At 44.4% G+C, this 18,253-nt stretch overlaps 1 protein-coding gene across 2 annotated transcripts; it reads right to left on the reverse strand.

The window, feature by feature from the left end:
- Nucleotides 1-4,930: 4,930 nt before the first annotated feature.
- On the reverse strand, nt 4,931-14,506 carry GOSR2 (golgi SNAP receptor complex member 2). 2 transcript variants are annotated; one of them, XM_069951440.1, is made up of 6 exons: nt 14,199-14,504; nt 13,874-13,938; nt 12,047-12,155; nt 8,346-8,478; nt 6,831-6,971; nt 4,931-5,903 (listed from the first exon to the last, which is right to left on the reverse strand). In XM_069951440.1, the coding sequence occupies exons 1-6, from the start codon at nt 14,225-14,227 to the stop codon at nt 5,742-5,744; spliced, it is 639 nt and encodes a 212-aa protein (XP_069807541.1). In that variant the 5' UTR covers nt 14,228-14,504; the 3' UTR covers nt 4,931-5,741. The 2 variants fall into 2 exon arrangements, with proteins under 2 accessions (XP_069807541.1, XP_069807542.1); XM_069951441.1 differs by lacking the exon at nt 6,831-6,971 and having other exon boundaries at nt 14,199-14,506.
- Between the last annotated feature and the right edge of the window lie 3,747 nt (nt 14,507-18,253).

The following is an 18,253-nucleotide window of genomic DNA, read 5'->3' on the forward strand; positions in this document are numbered from 1 at the left end:
CGCGAGGGTAAGGGGAGTGCTGCCTCTTGTGACTGCAGGAAGTGCGGCCACAAGAGAGAAGAGAAGAGGAACGCGTGGACCTAGGTGAGTAAGAGTGTTTGTTTTTTTCAATGTTATATGGGAGGGGGAGCTATATACTATGGGGGGGGGGGCACAGGGGGCTATATACTATGGGGGGCACAGGGGGCTATATACTATGGGGGAGAACAGGGGGCTATATACTATGGGGGAGCACAGGGGGCTATATACTACGGGGGAGCACAGGGGAGCTATATACTATGGGGGAGCACAGGGGGCTATATACTATGGGGGAGCACAGGGGAGCTATATACTATGGGGGAGCACAGGGGGCTATATACTATGGGGGAGCACAGGGGGCTATATACTACTGTGGAGCACAGGGAGCTATATACAATGGGGGAGCACAGGGGCTATATACTATGGGGGAGCACAGGGGAGCTATATACTATGGGGGAGCACAGGGGGCTATATACTATGGGGGAGCACAGGGGAGCTATATACTATGGGGGAGCACAGGGGAGCTATATACTATGGGGGAGCTATATACTATGGGGGAGCACAGGGGGGCTATATACTATGGGGGAGCACAGGGGGCTATATACTATTGGGGAGCACAGGGGGCTATATACTATGGGGGAGCACAGAGGAGCTATATACTATGGGGGAGCACAGGGAGCTATATACTATGGGGGAGCACAGGGGAGTTATATACTATGGGGGAGCACAGGGGAGCTATATACTATGGGGGAGCACAGGGGACTATATACTACTGGGGAGCACAGGGGTCTATATACTATGGGGAGCACAGGGGAGCTATATACTATGGGGGAGCACAGGGGAGCTATATACTACGGGGGAGCACAGGGGATTATATACTACTGGGGAGCACAGGGGTCTATATACTATGGGGAGCACAGGGAAGCTATATACTATGGGGGAGCACAGGGGAGCTATATACTATGGGGGAGCACAGGGGGCTATATACTACTGGGGAGCACAGGGGAGCTATATACTACTGGGGAGCACAGGGGAGCTATATACTACTGGGGAGCACAGGGGAGCTATATACTACTGGGGAGCACAGGGGGCTATATACTACTGGGGAGCACAGGGGGCTATATACTATGGGGGAGCACAGGGGGCTATATACTATGGGGGAGCACAGGGGCTATATACTACTGGGGAGCACAGGGGGCTATATACTATGGGGGAGCACAGGGGGCTATATACTATGGGGGAGCACAGGGGGCTATATACTATGGGGGAGCACAGGGGCTATATACTATGGGGGAGCACAGGGGAGTTATATACTATTGGGGAGCACAGGGGGCTATATACTATTGGGGAGCACAGGGGAGCTATATACTATTGGGGAGCACAGGGAGCTATATACTATTGAGGAGCACAGGGGTCTATATACTATGGGGGAGAACACAGGGGGGCTATATATTATGGAGAGCACAGGGGGCTATATACTATTGGGGAGAGCACAGGGGGCTATATACTATTTGGGGGGAGCACAGGGGGGCTATATACTATTGGGGGAGAGCACAGGGGGGCTATATACTATTGTGGGAGAGCATATGGGGTCTATATACTATTGGAGAGCACAGGGGGCTATATACTATTGGGGGAGAGCACAGGGGGGCTATATACTATTGTGGGAGAGCACAGGGGGGCTATATACTATTGTGGGAGAGCACAGGGGTCTATATACTATGGGGGAGAGCGCAGGGGGGCTATATATTATGCAGAGCACAGGGGGGGCTATATACTATTGGGGAGAGCACAGGGGGCTTTATACTATTTGGGGGAGTACAGGGGGGCTATATACTATTGGGGGAGAGCACAGGGGGGCTATACACTATTGTGGGAGAGCACAGGGAGCACTACAGGGACACCTTAAAACTATGGAGGCACAGAGGGGTGTAACTATGTAGGGGTACAGAGGGGTGTAACTACTGTATAGGGGTACAAGGGACCTAACTACTGTATGTGTTGGAGCCTAAAATATTTGTCTGGCAGATTCTGGAGAGAAGATTCACAGCCAGGAGAAGACTTCAAGGTGGCCCAGGCTGGATGGAGAGAAAAAGAAAAGGTGACAGACTCTGATCGGAGAAGACGCCCCCGGTGAGTCACTGGATGTAACTGCACTCTGTTATAGGGTTGTAGTGTTAGGGGTCATGATGTGGCGGTATTATGTAATGGTATCATTGGTGATATCTTTCTGTTTTGTTTAGTGCAGTTTTTATGTAATATGTAATCACTGTATGGTGGAAATAGTGTTATAAGGTAACTACTGTATGTATTGGGGCTCCTGATACAGTGTCGGGGCAAATTCAGTACATTATACAATGTGCTGAAAGGGAAGGGGGGGCCCACTCTTGAGGGCTGTGCACTGGGCCCACCAATGTATTAAAACGGCCCTGAGTGCAGGGGGGAGTAGGGCCTCATGATATTAGTTAAGTAGAAGGGGCCCCTTGCATCTGCAGTAGCTGTCCCCTCTCCCTGCACTGTCTGTATACCAGGCTTCTCACAAAGTGTAGTGTGTGGGAGACCCGGGCCCCCCCATATTCTGGGCCCCATACACCTGTACTGCCAGTAATGCCCTGATGGCGGCCCTGAACCTTCCCTATATCTCCTCTTTATTACTCCATATAACCTCCCCTATATCTCATCCTATTACTCCATATAACATCCCCTATATCTCATCCTATTACTCCATATAACCCCTATATGTCCTCCTATTTCTCCATATAACATCCCCTATATCTCATCCTATTACTCCATATAACCCCCCTATATCTCCTCCTATTACTCCATATAACCTCCCTCTATCTCCTCCTATTACTCCATATAACCTCCCTATATCTCCTCCTATTACTCCATATACCCTCCCCTATATCACCTCCTATTACTCCATATACCCTCCCCTATATCTCCTCCTATTACTCCATAAAATCTCCCTATATCACCTCCTATTACTCCATATACCCTCCCCTATATCTCCTATTACTCCATATAACCTCCCCTATATCTCCTCCTATTACTCCATATATCCTCCACTATATCTCCTCCTATTACTCCATATAACCTCCCTATATCTCCTCCTATTACTCCATATAACCTCCCTATATCTCCTCCTATTACTCCATATAACCTCCCTATATCTCCTCCTATTACTCCATATACCCTCCCCTATATCTCCCCCTATTACTCCATATAACCTCCCTATATCTCCTTCTATTACTCCATATAACCTCTCCTATATCTCCTCCTATTACTCCATATATACTCCCCTATATCTCCTTCTATTACTCCATATTTCCTTCCCTATATCTCCCTCTATTACTCCATATAACCCTCCCCTATATCTTCTCCTATTACTCCATATAACCTCCCCTATATCTCCCCCTATTACTCCATATAACCTCCCTATATCTCCTTCTATTACTCCATATTTCCTTCCCTATATCTCCTCCTATTACTCCATATAACCTCCCCTATATCTCCTCCTATTACTCCATATAACCTCCCCTATATCTCCCCCTATTACTCCATATAACCTCCCTATATCTCCTCCTATTACTCCATATATCCCCTATATCTCCTCCTATTACTCCATATAACCTCCCCCATATCTCCTCCTATTACTTCATATAACCTCCCCTGTATCTCCTCCTATCCCCCTATTACTCCATATAACCTCCTCTACAACTCTTTTATAACCTCCACAGATCGTTTTTTTTTTAGAGAACAGTTCGTCATCACCGCCTGTCTAACCTTTACTGCTGCATCATGGGATACAGGATGCATATTATTACGTTATCTTTCTTAGCCATTGCCCTGCTCAGCCTACGTGAATCACAAAGTAATTACCACTAGAAGGCGCTGGTTAATCATCTTAGAGTTTACAAAGCTGCAATGATCTAACTTATCTGTCTATATTGGTTCACACCAGAATTTTTTTTAATAGTGGTGCGTCAATAAAAATAAATCCAGCTATGAATCGTGCAAAATATATATGTGTAGATAGTTTTGTTCCATAATCCAATATGGTAACATACCAGAACAAACAGAAAGCACACATACCCATCATATGCACATTCCCGCTACTGAAAATACAACAGTATTCACACAGACAACTGTGCCAAGCCTGTAAGAGTCTAAATAAGGGTTCTTGATGTCTACCTGCATACTCTCCCCGCTTCAGCAACTTTGTCCTTACCCTGTACCATTACTCAGCTGTCAGATGTACAGCTGTGGCCCCACCACCACCATCATCATCATCATCATCCTCCTATATTCTGTGTAGGTTTTCATGGACTTAACCCCCTCACTGCCAAACTTCTATCAACATTAAATATTTTATTGTAGCGAAAAATGAAACACACCACCATAGTTTAGTACATACACTACATCCTACATTGTAGTTTGCATGTGAGCCACACCATGGGCTTTCTATATCGAATACATCATTGCTGGCGATAGCAACCGCCCAGTTTCCATCTTTCATTTACCCAAGATGAGTTAGGTGAACCAGTGTGTTGCCATTTTTATAGAACCATTTTTCTCAGCAATATCCGTATGACAAAGTCACAGGTGGATCAACATCTTATAAAGTGATATCTCTAGGGTATGTCATTACATCATGATGTATGTGGGGGCAATCTCTGGGAACCTATGATCTGGAAAATGTGCACTGACCCCCTGTGCCATTAAAGGGGTTATCCAGTGCTACAAAAACATGGCCACTTTGTTTCAGAGACAGCCCCACTCTTGTCTCCAGTTCAGGTGCGGTTTGCAATTAAGCTCCATTCACTTCAATGGAACTGAGCAGCAAAACCCCACCCAAGCTGGAGACAAGAGTGGGGCTGTCTCTGGAAGAAAGTGGCCATGTTTTTGTAGCGCTGGATAACCCCTTTAATGAGCCCAGGAGCACTACACTGCAGAAAGAAATGCAGCGTGCATGCTCATCCAACGCTCCATTCAATGTCTATGGGACGACGATGAGCATTTAACGCATTCTCATATCAATGTGGCGATGGCTGAGCATACACACGGCCTCTATAAGTACTTAAGGGACAACTGACTTCCATTCACATGATTTTTTTTCTTTTTGAATTTCTACGCAGCTTAACAAGTGAAACAGGATTGTGCAAAAAGATTGTCACTTGTTTCAGAGTCTAAAAACCTTACTATAGGTGTCAGAAATAGAGTGGCAAGCAAAAAGCAAATGCACAATGTCACTAAAACAAATTATACGACAAAGTGAAGGTATGGCCAACAAAAGGCATAACGCCAGAACATATGCGCAAAACCAATGATGAATCCCCTCTACTGTGTCTAGTGAACAGTATACCTGGGTATGCTCAACCCCCCCCCCATCCTTTCCTGCACCAATACCCTGCTGGCTGCTCACAGGAACAGTCCACAGTCCATCAGCCAGCTTTTTTCCATTGCGCTAAATGGCGCCATGTAGTTTAATGTGCAGTTAAGAGAGGTATTAAATACACTTAAGAACATCTGCATCTCTAGTTCATAAAGCATTTTAAACGTCTCCGTTAAAAAGTCTGTGTCCTTAAAATACTTTTTTCTTTCCTTTGCCTTTAGTGGCTTTACTGAGAATTCACAGCGTACGACAGGAGGGCGGGAGGTGGTCAGGAGCACAGACAGGAGGCTGAGGCATAGTCCGGGGAATAGAGGGTTAATCCTCCGACTCATGTCAGGTATTTGAAAACCAGGAACATAAAAACGCAAGTTAGCACCATGCCTCCGATCATGATGGCCTTATCCTGGAACGCTCGCTTCTCAATCAGCCGCATTACCGTGTTCGAGAGGCCAAGCATGTTTGCAACATCCAGGATCTTCTTCTGAGTTCCCTGTAGAAAGAATAAGGAATAATTGGGGGGGGGGGGGGGGGGGGGGGGGGGGGGAAGAGGGGAGGATAAGGAAAGGCACAGAGAGGGGAAGAGATGATATTAGAGAAAGTACCAAATAATGCTTATCTCTAACAAAGCACCCCAGAGGTTTTAAGTTTATTAAGGGGTTTGTCTAGGATTAGATAAACATAGCAGAAAGAGCACCACATCTGTCCACGGGCTGTCGTATTGCAGGTCTGGTCCATTCACTTTATTTAAAGGAGAAGTTCTGTGAAATAAAAAAAAAAAAATCTCCTATTTACATAGTGTGAACTGTGCAGACGTAGATCGTATACTTTCCATTTTACACAAACTACGTAAATCTCCGGACGCTTATTCACGGAACGCGCTACGGCCGGAAACTTACATAGTGTGAACATAGCCTAAAACAGGCTCCCCACTTGTCCAGTGCTCTGGCAGAAAGCAGCCATGTAACGTCAATGAAGATATGCGTCATGTGCATAGAAACAGGGAACCTGTCTTCATCCATTACAGGTCAGGGGAGGCACCAAAAACTGAAACCACTAAATCTATTCGTCATCATACAAGTTAACTTAAGGGTTTGCGCCATTCTTCTCTCTTCTCCAGCACTGCAGCACAACCAAATTTAGCTGAATATGCAAAACCAAATGTGGCCCATAGACAAAAGTGATACAGTTACCAGAATTTACTATATAAAAACAAAAAAAAAAACCCAACCACTTGTATTGTTTCTGTACAACCCCATAACCACCAACAGCAGTTCCTCTTACAAGTTTCCTGATTATTACAGCAGTTTATGGGAACAATATGGAGAGGACTGTATAGAGCACAAGCAGTCTGTGTATGAGCTCACTGCCATGTCTCTCTCCTCCCCCAAACTCCATCTTGTCCCTTCGTGTTCCCCACCTTTAGGGTCTTCCTTTGGTCCCTCAGCCCATCCAGTATACTGGTCCCACTCCCCAGAAGGTCGTCTATCCCTTGGTGAGCATTACGGACAGATGAATTAAATTGGAGGGTCTCATCAATGTGTATTGAGGTCTCTGAATCCTGTGTGAAAAATTGGGAAGGGGGGTGACCCCAGAGGTTATGTTGTACTTAAAGAAACAAAATAGTTTTAACTTCTATGTTAAACAGACAACCCAGCAGCCAGATCTATGTATTAAAGAGGTTGTCCCATCATTACATAGTATAGGGGGTAACTGATGATGGGAGGTTGGTTCTCCCCCTCCCCCCACGAGCTTAAGAATTGGAACTCCTCCTAGAACAGGGCAGTGGTGCAGATGCATGCTCACAGCTCCATTCATTCTCTATGACACCTGCCGGAGAGAGAGCTCTGTACTCTGCAGTCGACGACAACTGTCATGGAGAGACAGAGAGCATGCATGATCCCCAGTGATGAGACCACAAAATAGGGGATAAATTCTAATGGTGCGACAACCCCTTTAAGACACTGACTGAACAGCATTAAAGAATTATGATTAAATCCCCTTAAAATTGATAAGTGAATCTGTATCACTGTGAGCACTCATATTCTGATTGGCTAAAAGCCCATAGATATGCAATGCTCCCCCTACCCAACTATAATATTCAGTGGGACCTCATGCTGTCTTTGTAAAGGATGGGAAGGGGAAGGATACAGGACTTTTTTAGATGTTTAAGGGATTGTACAGGATGTGTGAGACATGTGTGCTTTCTGCCACAAACAGTGTCACACACTGTCCACAAGTTAATCTGGTATTGCAGTTCAGCTCATTGACATAAATTGGGTATCGCTGCAGTATTACACCCAAGCTTTGGACTGATGTGACACTGTTTATCAGAAAGCAGCCATGTTTTCCTTATTCTGTGCAACCCCTTTAAAGAGAAAAGGGAGCAGCAGTCAAGCATGAGTGTGGCCATTGCACTTATTGTCTATAGGGCTGGTGAAGAGAGGCAAGCACTGTACTTGGCCATCTGTAGTCCCATAGTGACAAAATGGAGTGGGACAGCACACATGCTCGATGACTACTATTTGGGACCCCTGTGTATGATCGCTGGGAGTCTGATTGCTGGGACACCTGTAATCTTCAGTCTTTCGCTAGAATGAAGCAGTGGTCACACTAGTGCACTACTGTCATCTTTACTCTATATAGGACAGAAGGAGATAGCCAAGTACAGTGCTTAGCCATCTTCCTCAGTCCTATAGACAATAAATAAAGCGGCAGTGTGCATACAGGATGCTTTCTTCTTTAGTGCGGGGTCCCAGCAGTGCAATGTCCAATAATCAGATACTTATCTATCCTGTGGTTAGATGATATATTATAATCTTAGGATCACACCATTAAGGGCTCTCAAACTGAAATGCAGGGAATAATTGGAATAGTAGATTCTAATGGCATCATAATAACTATATATATATATATATATATATGGACAACGTACATTGGTGGTGTAGGACCGCGTCATCAGCTCCTCCCGCTCTCTCTCCTGTTGCTCTCGGGCGTAACGTCGATGCTGAAAGTTTCGCAATGCTGTTTGCAAGTGCTGTACGTCATATTTCAGCTGATCCACTCTCCTATAGGATAAGTAATGAGGGTTATCTCAGTGGGTTTCTTTATTAAGTACTATCTTAAGTCCTAGTGGTCATGTACAGACAATGCACCATTCTAGGTTTAGGAATGCATGGTTGCCTCATACCAGAAACTGCACCACATCTCAGCTCAGCTCCTGTGTGTTAATAAGACTGCAATACCACACACAACCTGTGCACAGGGGTGGTAGTATACTTATGGAAGAAAACAGGTAAGCTTTTCTGAACTTGTACTACTGTTCCATTTACATGAAAAGGCATTGTTCCAGAAAGATAATCCGTTTCCTTCTCTCTTCCCAGGCAAACAACTATTTTTGCTGGAACATTCTGATGCCTGTATATTACGTAGCTCAAGTCCAGAAGTGCAAGAGCTGGTGTTTGTTAGTGGCCCTGCACCTTGGTTCACAGAGGGGGATCCAGAGCACAGACAACACTATTTGCCAACAAGGCATATAAACATGAATTGTCTTTGTGAAACAGTCCCTTTAAATGGGGGCCAACCATATTTATGGTCAACCATAAATGAAGCCATATTGGTTAGTATCTTTAAACTGATAAATTGTCAGCACATGCAATGAAGTATTTTCTCCCGGTTATTGTAAAAAAAAAAAAAAAAAAAAAAAATTATATATATCTAACTGATGTCCACACTGAGTGTCTTCAGGCCCTGCCTCCTCCAGAATGATTGACAGCCAGAGGAGGCAGGGCCTGAAGACACAGCAGTTGGATCGGAGAGTCAGAGTAGAATGCTGGATCACAGCAGCAGCGGTGAGTATGTACTGCTGTGTGATATGGAAACTGACAGCATAGATATATGTGTATGTGTGCTGTCAGTTTCCCTTTATTGTCATCGGCCTCACACCCCTTGTTTACATGAAAAGATGTGCGGCTGATGACAATAAATTTTAAAGCCTCTACTAAATACACGATCAGCCAATGATTGCTGTCACTTTTACATGGGCCGATTATCATCCGAGGAAGCGTTTCTTGGAATGCTCCTGGTCGATAATCATCCCATGTAAAAGGCCCTTTAAGGGACTTTGTCGCGGGCAGTGAGATAGAAAAGGCAGGGAGTGACATGCTTAACCACATGCTTCTCCTGGCTATATCTATAGATTGGTTAGGACAGGGGTAGGGAACCTTGGCTCTCCAGCTTTTGCAAAACGACAACTCTCATCATGCCTGGGCATGATGGGAGTTGTAGTTTTGCAACAGCTGGAGAGACAAGGATCCCTACACCTGGGTTAGAGCCTTAACAAGTATGAGTAGACCCTATAATTGCAATATTTCCATAGGAAGCAGCAAGCATGTAGGCCAATATTCCATACTTTATATAACAGGGGTGATCTATACTGTCTTAGCAGGTATAAGGTCACGCTTATGTAATGACACCAAAGCTGCTGCTGTCAATCATCAAAGAGTCCAACCCTCCGGAAGTTAGTCCCAATTTTCAGCTTTGGCACAGGGAGGGTTAAACAGAGGTAAATACCTGCTCAATATGGAAACTAGAATCAGAGAACCATCCACAGGAAACCTGCTCTGTGCCCTTTTTCTGACCTGCTTCAATTAAAAGCTTCCCAAGAACGCCCCGGGGTGTGTGTGGAATCCGTGGAGGGGGGTCTGCATGCCAGCCTCACAAGTATGCACGTTCTCACTCCTTACCCCCCTTCCTTCTCTTTCAGTAAATTATTATTCTACAGCAATTGTACCTTTTTGAAGTTGAGGTTATAACAGGAGATAGCATCTGAGAATTTTTCCTTTTTGAAACCATAAAAAAATAATTAAAATTATTGAAGCAATGACATGTAAAGAAAGTATCGCAGTTTCCGTTTCATGGTGGGAAAATTATTTTCTTTAAATCTTTTGTGTGTTTTTGAGATGGCAGTGAATTGGATTCATCAATTAGGGTATGGTGGATGATGAGAGTTGTCTGTATATGTGTACAGTGTTGTAAGAATACATAGTGATGTGCAACTTTGTGGCAGCAACAATGTTGAATGATGCTGAGCTGCAATACCTGAGGCAGCCCATAGAGTAAAGTGGTGCTATTTTTGGTAGCAGAATGCAACGTTTGCATCCATGCAAGGTATACTATAGAAACTAATATCTGTTAGTTTGTACTGTCTGGCTGTGTCAATGCAACACAGCTTAGAGGGTTGTTTAATGACTGACTTATTATCAGGTCCAATGCAAGAAGACCATGTTTGCTGTGTGTCTACGCAGGTTTAACTTAAAGGGGTATTCCAGGTTATTTTGATATTAATTCTACTGATTTCTCTTGTAATATAATTAATATATCTCATTGGTTTCTATAATAAATTTTGTCTCTTTCTCTCTATTTTTATGTAAGTCACGTGTTTCTGTGACGTCACCGAACCGGAAGTGTGGGGACTTCCCCGACTCGGCCGGCCTCTTGGTGTTTATGTAGTTAGAAAGCTAGCAGAGCTTTACAAACGGCAATGAGCAATTCCTAGCAATGAGCCAATCCACATTGGAACAGATCAGTCATGTTCAATGGACCAGTTGCTTAAAATTCACTGCCTAGCTGTCTTTTCCATGTCATTTTTTAAGGGTGCGTTCACACGTACAGGATCTGTAGCAGATTTGAAGTTGCAGATTCAAAGCAAATCTGTGCCATCAAATCTGCTGCAGGTCCTGTATGTGTGAACGCACCCTAAAAACTTTTCTAGCAACCAGGCCTTTAGATTACAAAAATCCAGTGAGCAAGATATGAGTAAAGTGAAATCTGGGTGGAAAACTTCTTTAAAGGGGTTATCCAAAATTAAAAAAGCAGTTTCTTGCAAGAACAGCACTGCCCCTGTTCTCAGGTTGTGTGTGGTATTACAATTTAATTGGACTGAGCTGCAAAACCCCACCCAAACTGAGGACAATAATGTTGTAGATGCATTAGGTCGGAGGTTGAAAGGTGACCGCATTGACCATCATTGGTCATGATGTTGCACCCTGTCATTGTGGTGGCAATCAGGCTGTGTTTGCATCTGGTTAGGGGGCAACCACATTAACCATTATTACTCACAAAGTCACAGCATGAAATTGCAATGTTACCATCAAGTGACAAAAGGTAGCCATTGCCTAAATCTGTCATCTTCTGCGTTCATTCCAGATTTAGCAAAGAAGACAGTGTTGCTGCCATGTGATCCGGTGTATGCACAGCATAAATCTTATGACATATGCTATTGACTGCTACACTAAATCAATCATATATCCTGCACCATGCATTTTTTGTCATGATGTCCATATACTGGAAGATGCAGTGGATCACAAATCCCAGTACAGCTGGGAAAAAAAAGTACCAACATCTATAGCAAAAAGAAAACTAGGAGTAAGAATATCTCCGGTGTATGAAACAATGTACACATACAATATGTAAGAGTGGATCACATGCTCAGTTCAATAAACTTATGTATAAAGATTAAGAAATGTCCTTGTGTGTGAAGGGTGAAAGCACAAGTCTTTAGGGCTCTGTATGATGGATGCAGCTATTTAGGAAGGTTACCAAACAGATTACACAGCGGAAGCCTTGATTACTCACAGTTTGGCATTCTGCCGCTTGGTGGGAGGCTCCTTGCTAGACAAGATCTCTAGACGCTCCAGGTTACTGAAGATCTGGTCTATTCTGGCTTGGATCTCGTTTTCTACGACTAATAAGAAAGAAATCAACCAAAAAGATGGTCAGCGAGCGTACAAACCCGGCACTGCTCCACCACAAGACGCTGAGGGGAATTAATCAGACTGGCGCCTCACATGTCCTCTCGATTGAGATGCTCCAAATTTAGACGAGTGAATAGGTTTGTATGACCATAATGTAGCCCCAGCCTCAATAAAGCAGATGCATCTCTCACACTGTCTGTACACCAGACTCGGAGCTGGAGTAGATAACTGGCAAAATTTATGATAAATAGTTTGGACTGCAAGAGACGGCCACAATTTTGTGCAAAAAAGCAGTACGAGCAAATAAAGGCAACTTTGTATGCAAAAAAAAACAAAAAAAAAAACTGGTATAAATCCATAATTAATTCCCTCAAGTGTCTTGAGTACTTAGGTTTTGCTCCATTTTGTAAACTACAGCGATGAAAATTTCAGCATTTCATACACCTTAAATTGTACCTGTCGTTTGTAAAAACTTTTGACACATGTGAAGATCCTCAATTTTACAGAGCAGGTTTTTATCATTTGTACAGTAAGTACTTGCACCTCTAGGTTGCTGTTGTAGTTCTTGTTTTTTATGTCATAGAGACATGTCAAAAGTTTTCATTGGTTCGGGTCTGAGTCTTCAGACTCATACCTATCAGGAGAACGTGCTGGGAGAAGACCACGCTGCTGTGCGTCCTCTCCCCGCAAATAAAAAATGAGGCTCCATTATGAGCCCAACTCTTTTTTTTCTAACACAGAACAGAAGTGGACCGTGTTGCAGAGTCTCCTCTCCCAGCTAGTTCTCCCGATCGGTATGGGTCTAAACACTCAGACCCAGATCAATCTAAACTTTTGACAAAAGACAGGTACACTTTAGGGTATGGGTCTCCAAACTGCGGCCCTCCAGCTGTTGCGAAACCACAACTCTCATCATGCCTGGACAGCTAAAGCTTTGGATTTGGCTGTCCAGGCATGATGGGAAATGTAGTTTTGCAACAGCTGGAGGCCCGCAGTTTGGAGACCCATGCTTTAGGGAATAGTTTACTGGATTAAAATGCACCAATGGGAAGCATTTAACTCTGACAGGGACCCTTAAAGGAGAAGTTCAGTGAAAATTTTTATTTAAATATTGTAATGCCCCCCAAAAGTTATACGAATCCCCAATATACACTTGTTACGGGAAATGCACATAAAGGGCTTTTTCCCTGCACTTACTACTGCATCAAGGCTTCACTTCCTGGATAAAATGATGATGTCACAACCCGACTCCCAGAGCTGTGCGGGCTGTGGCTGCTGGAGAGGATGATGGCAGAGGGATGCTCAGTGTCCCTCCAGTGTCCTGTGTCCCTCAGTGTCCCCCTGCCATCATTCTCTTCGGTCGTGACATCACCATTTTATCCAGGAAGTGGCGCCTTGATGCAGTAGTAAGTGCAGGGGGAAAAAGCACTTTATGTGCATTTCCCATAATTAGTGTATATTGGGGATTTGTATAACTTTTGGGGGGCAATACAATACTTTAATAAAAATTTTCGCCAGACTTCTCCTTTTAACCCAGTGAACCATGATACTTTAAAATGACGCAGCTATTTAGAATCTATTATGGGTCTCTTTCAGCGTGACCACTAGTAAGGTTCCTTTTACAGCTCTTTCAACATGTGTATAGCGAAGGGGACTATGATAACCAGAGGTTTACTGTAAGCCGTTCACTGACAGATACCATACTTACGATGTACGGACTGCTTGTCACAAGACTCCAGCCGTCCCATCTGACTCTGAACTTCATGGACGTGTCTGTAGAAAAAAAAGGAAAATTATCATTAGAATGAATAAAGATGGCGGCAGGCTGTCCAGGCATGATGGGAGTTGTAGTTTAGCAACAGCTGACGAGCTACAGGTTGGAGAACACTGCAATAGAAGTCCAGCCCATCCAAATCTTCCACAGTCCAGTGTTCCCAACCAACATACACACTAGGTATCCTATGTACCTCTGCTATAACCCCCCACACACACCTCCTTGTCCCTCAGCATCACACACGGGCTCATTCACTCACTTGTTACTTTGATGGTAAAGAGCCTCCATGGCTCTAGATCCTATATGTGTCACCAATCTGAGCTCGGCAATCGATTGCTTATAGATCGGCAATCAGCTGCTTACGCTTCTAAGCTTCTCGCCACTATTCCCGGCACACGTCATCACTTCCGGGTTCCATCAGGCCCCTGACGTCTCGGGGCTGTCTATGTCATTGCCTGTTACCGCGGTATAAATATATAGCGGCGTTTTGTATTGGGGGTTAAGGCTATCGCTGTATTTTATTCCTGGGTAGTGTAATATGGGATAGTGGAAAGGACGGGAGGAGTTGTGAGTGGGTTTGTTTTGACTCGTAGTGTGAAGGAGACGCCTCGGGGGCTTTAGGGCTGTTGCCATGGTAACGTTAAATGGCTGGTTTTTGTTTTTTTTGTAGCTGCAGGCTATGGAAACTGTATGGCTGTGTTGCTGCCATGCTGGTTGGCTAGGCTATGTGCTACCTCTGGGCTGAAATTATATATATTTATACATTTAATATGTTTGAGGTTATATATGTTTTTTTTTAAGTGTTGTACACTGCCAGTATGTTATATGCGTCAGGTTCACGTTAGTTTATCACTTTAAGGGCTTGTTCACACAGCAAAGAACTGTGGCTCAAAATCTCCAACTGAAATCCTTGCATTTTAGATGCGGATATACGTGCAGGTGGAATCTGCAGCATTTTCTCGTGGAATCAGTGATAAGTTAATTTATTTATTTTTTTTTGCTTTTTTGTTTAAGCGACGGACTTGCAGCGTGTTTTTTTAATAGGCGTGCAGGTTTTTTAGTGATGTGAATTGTCAATAGAAGACAAATTTCCCTGCGGAATCGCACTATTTTGGCTGCAGAAATTGGCACGGATTCCACGGATTAGCAGTGTGAACGTGCCATAAATACAGATTTTTTTCGTTTGTACTTGCCCACATGGCAATTGTCCAGTGCTTAGGATGATGAGAACTAAAGTGCGCCATATACTCAAGTTCTTAGAGCTCTGTAATGGTTTGTGCACACTATGGAATTTGGGTGGAAATTTCAAGCGGAGTCCGCCTGTCCCTTAGACGCAGTGATATTCTGCAGCTCAATCTGCAGTCGGTCATGTCAATTCTTGAGCGGATTGAGCTTCAGAATATCATTGAGTCAATAGGACAGTTGTAAATTCAAAAGGAGACCGCCGCGTGTTTGAAATTTCTGCCCAAATTCCGTGTGCACATAGCCTTAGGGTGGGTTCACACTACGGAATGCGCAGATAATTCTCTGGCGGATTCCTTCACACACGGACCCACTCACGGGGTCACGAATTGACATGTCAACTCTTTCAGCGGACAGCGGAATCCACCTGGTCATAGAATGGTGTTTAGGAAAAGGGCTGATATGCGTGCCGCCCTGAGCGGGTACGAGTGATGGAACTTTTCCATAGTGTGAACCTACACTTAGGCCGAAAACACACACCGCAGCTTTTTGGAAAAGTGCCACTGCGGTTTTCGTGCCCAAAACACGGTTTTCGTGTTTAAATGTGATGGAAAATATAAAGGGAGGACTTGAACTTCTCTTTTAGGGTATATGCACACTGAGCAATTCTCGAGGAACGAGGAATTGACATGTCAATTCTTTGGGCGGAATGCGGATTCCGGACTGAATTCCGGACGGAAATTTCCGTAGTGTGCGCGGGCAGATGGAAATCCCTTTTTGCTCTATGGAAGGGAGCAATGTTGCATTTAAACGGGCGGAATCCTGCACGCTTTTTGCGGCGGAATCCGCGAGAATTGCTCAGTGTGCATATACCCTCTGGTTGGATTCTTTTCTGGTGTTGGCCCAAAAACTGCAGTGGCAGTTTTCCCAAAAAAACTGCAGTGTGTTTCCTTCCAGCATAAGGCTATGTTCACACTACGTATATTCGAGGCTGTATAGCAACCAAAACAAGGAGTGGATTGAAAACACAGAAAGGCTCTGTTCACATAATGTTGTAATTGAGTGGATGGCCGTCATTTAATGGCAAATATGTGCTGTTATTTTAAAACAACGGCTGTTGTATTGAAATAATTGAAGTTATTTACCATTATATGGCGGCCATCCACTCAATTTCAACATTGTGTGGACAGATCCTTTCTGTGTTTTCAATCCACTCCTGGTTTTGGTTGCTATGAGGACCAAATACAGCCTCAAATATACATAGTGTGAACCCAGCCTTAGGCTATGTTCACACGGAGCAAAAGCGGCCAAATCCCACCTGCCTCATTGTCACACAGTGTCTCTATGAGAGGGCTTATGCGCCTCTGCTTCCGTCGCTTTCCGCTCAAACAACAGCAGCGTATGGACCCTGTGTGAACTCACACAAAATCGTTTGAAACCTGTACAAAAGACCCCCAATCCAGACCCACTTTCCTGGGACACCATGTATCATGTATGCTAGCAGTCTTCTTTTAGCACTGTATACACTACGGCCAATGTTCACTGACATGTCTATTTTCTACGCCCGCAGTTCAGTGAATAGTCTAAGGGTGGCATTTATTAAGTCCGGCGTTTTTTACGCCGGACTTATAAATGCCCCCGCAGCTCCGGCGCTACGGAGATTTATGTAGAGGCGGACTGCCTCTACATAAATCCCATGCGCGCCGGTGCACATTGCCGAAAACCTACGCCAGCTGAGGACTGGAGTAGGTTTTCGGCGTACATTTAGGCGGAGCGGATGGTAAATCGCGCGGACTCTGAGTCTGCGCCCTCCGTTCCGCCCACTACACGCCCCCTTTACGCCCCCTGGCGTACTCGGCGGAAAGTGCCGATTTGCGAATATTTTATTCGCAAATCGGCCATTTGCGAATAAAAAAATACGCAAATCGGCACTTTCCGCCGAAAATCATCCGTTCGCCGGATGATACATGTGGCCCTTAGTGTTCCTCCCGGACATAGTCAATGGTCAATTGGATTGCGGGCACACCAAATGTGCCCACATTCCAATTGAAATAAAAATGTTCATCAGGCCAATACTGCAGTAAACCGATACTGGCGCGTAAACATGTAAGACCGGCCGTTGTTCTTACACAGTGTGAATATTGCCTTAAAGGGTATTTCCATCTTGAATAGGTGATAGCAAGCTGATCAGTGGGGATATGACTACTGGGATCCATTCATTTTAGGAAATTTTTCTCCCCGTTCTCATTATCAGTCAGTGTCCCAGCATTCAGTGCACATTGGAGATAATGTCTCCCTTTAATGCACAATAAAGTTCGGCTTCTTTACAGTGATGTCATCTTTGTTTCTTAAGGGCTCGCTCAAACATCATTTATTTATTTACTTATTTTCATGTAAAAATCTGATGACAATCCACATCCCATTTATGTGGATGGAGGTTCTGCAACCTTGTCCACATGCATTGGAAGATTTTCATTATGCTGCTTGTCCTATAGTGAATAAGGTCTACCATGGTAATAAGAGGTCTGTTGCTTATTATGGTCAGAATCAGAGAAGGTAGCCATATTGAATGATGGGCAAACAAATCCTCATATAGACGTTCTGTACAACCAAACACATCCATGACAGCATGTTTGCTGTAGAAATGAACATGGGGTTTCCCTAGGATTTCCCTTTGCTGAGTAGAATATGTGAACATTTGATATTAAAGGGGTTGTTCACCCCCAAAATGTATTCTTTCAAATTAACCCATGCCAGAGACTTGTAATTTACTTCTAATAAAAAATCCCCAGTCTTTGGGAAGTGCACACTACGGAACCAGGGCTGATCACCAGTCACTGATTCCACAGATCGCCCCGCTCGTGGCCATGTGCATCTCTACCAGTCCCATAGACTCCATTCTATGGTCCGGCAGATTCCGACATCCGCTCGAATAATGGGACGCCCGAGTTCTGTAGTGTGCACATACCCTTCCAGTGCTTATCAACTGCTGTATGTCCTGCAGGAAGTGGTGCATTCTTTCCATCTTGGAGAGCAGGAGAGGTTTTCTATGGAGATTTGCTACTGCTCTGGACAGTTCCTGACATGGACAGAGGAGACAGCATGGACTCTTGTGTCAGACTGGAGAGAATA

Source organism: Dendropsophus ebraccatus, chromosome 14 (genome assembly GCF_027789765.1).
Source record: "Dendropsophus ebraccatus isolate aDenEbr1 chromosome 14, aDenEbr1.pat, whole genome shotgun sequence".
NCBI lineage: Eukaryota > Metazoa > Chordata > Amphibia > Anura > Hylidae > Dendropsophus > Dendropsophus ebraccatus.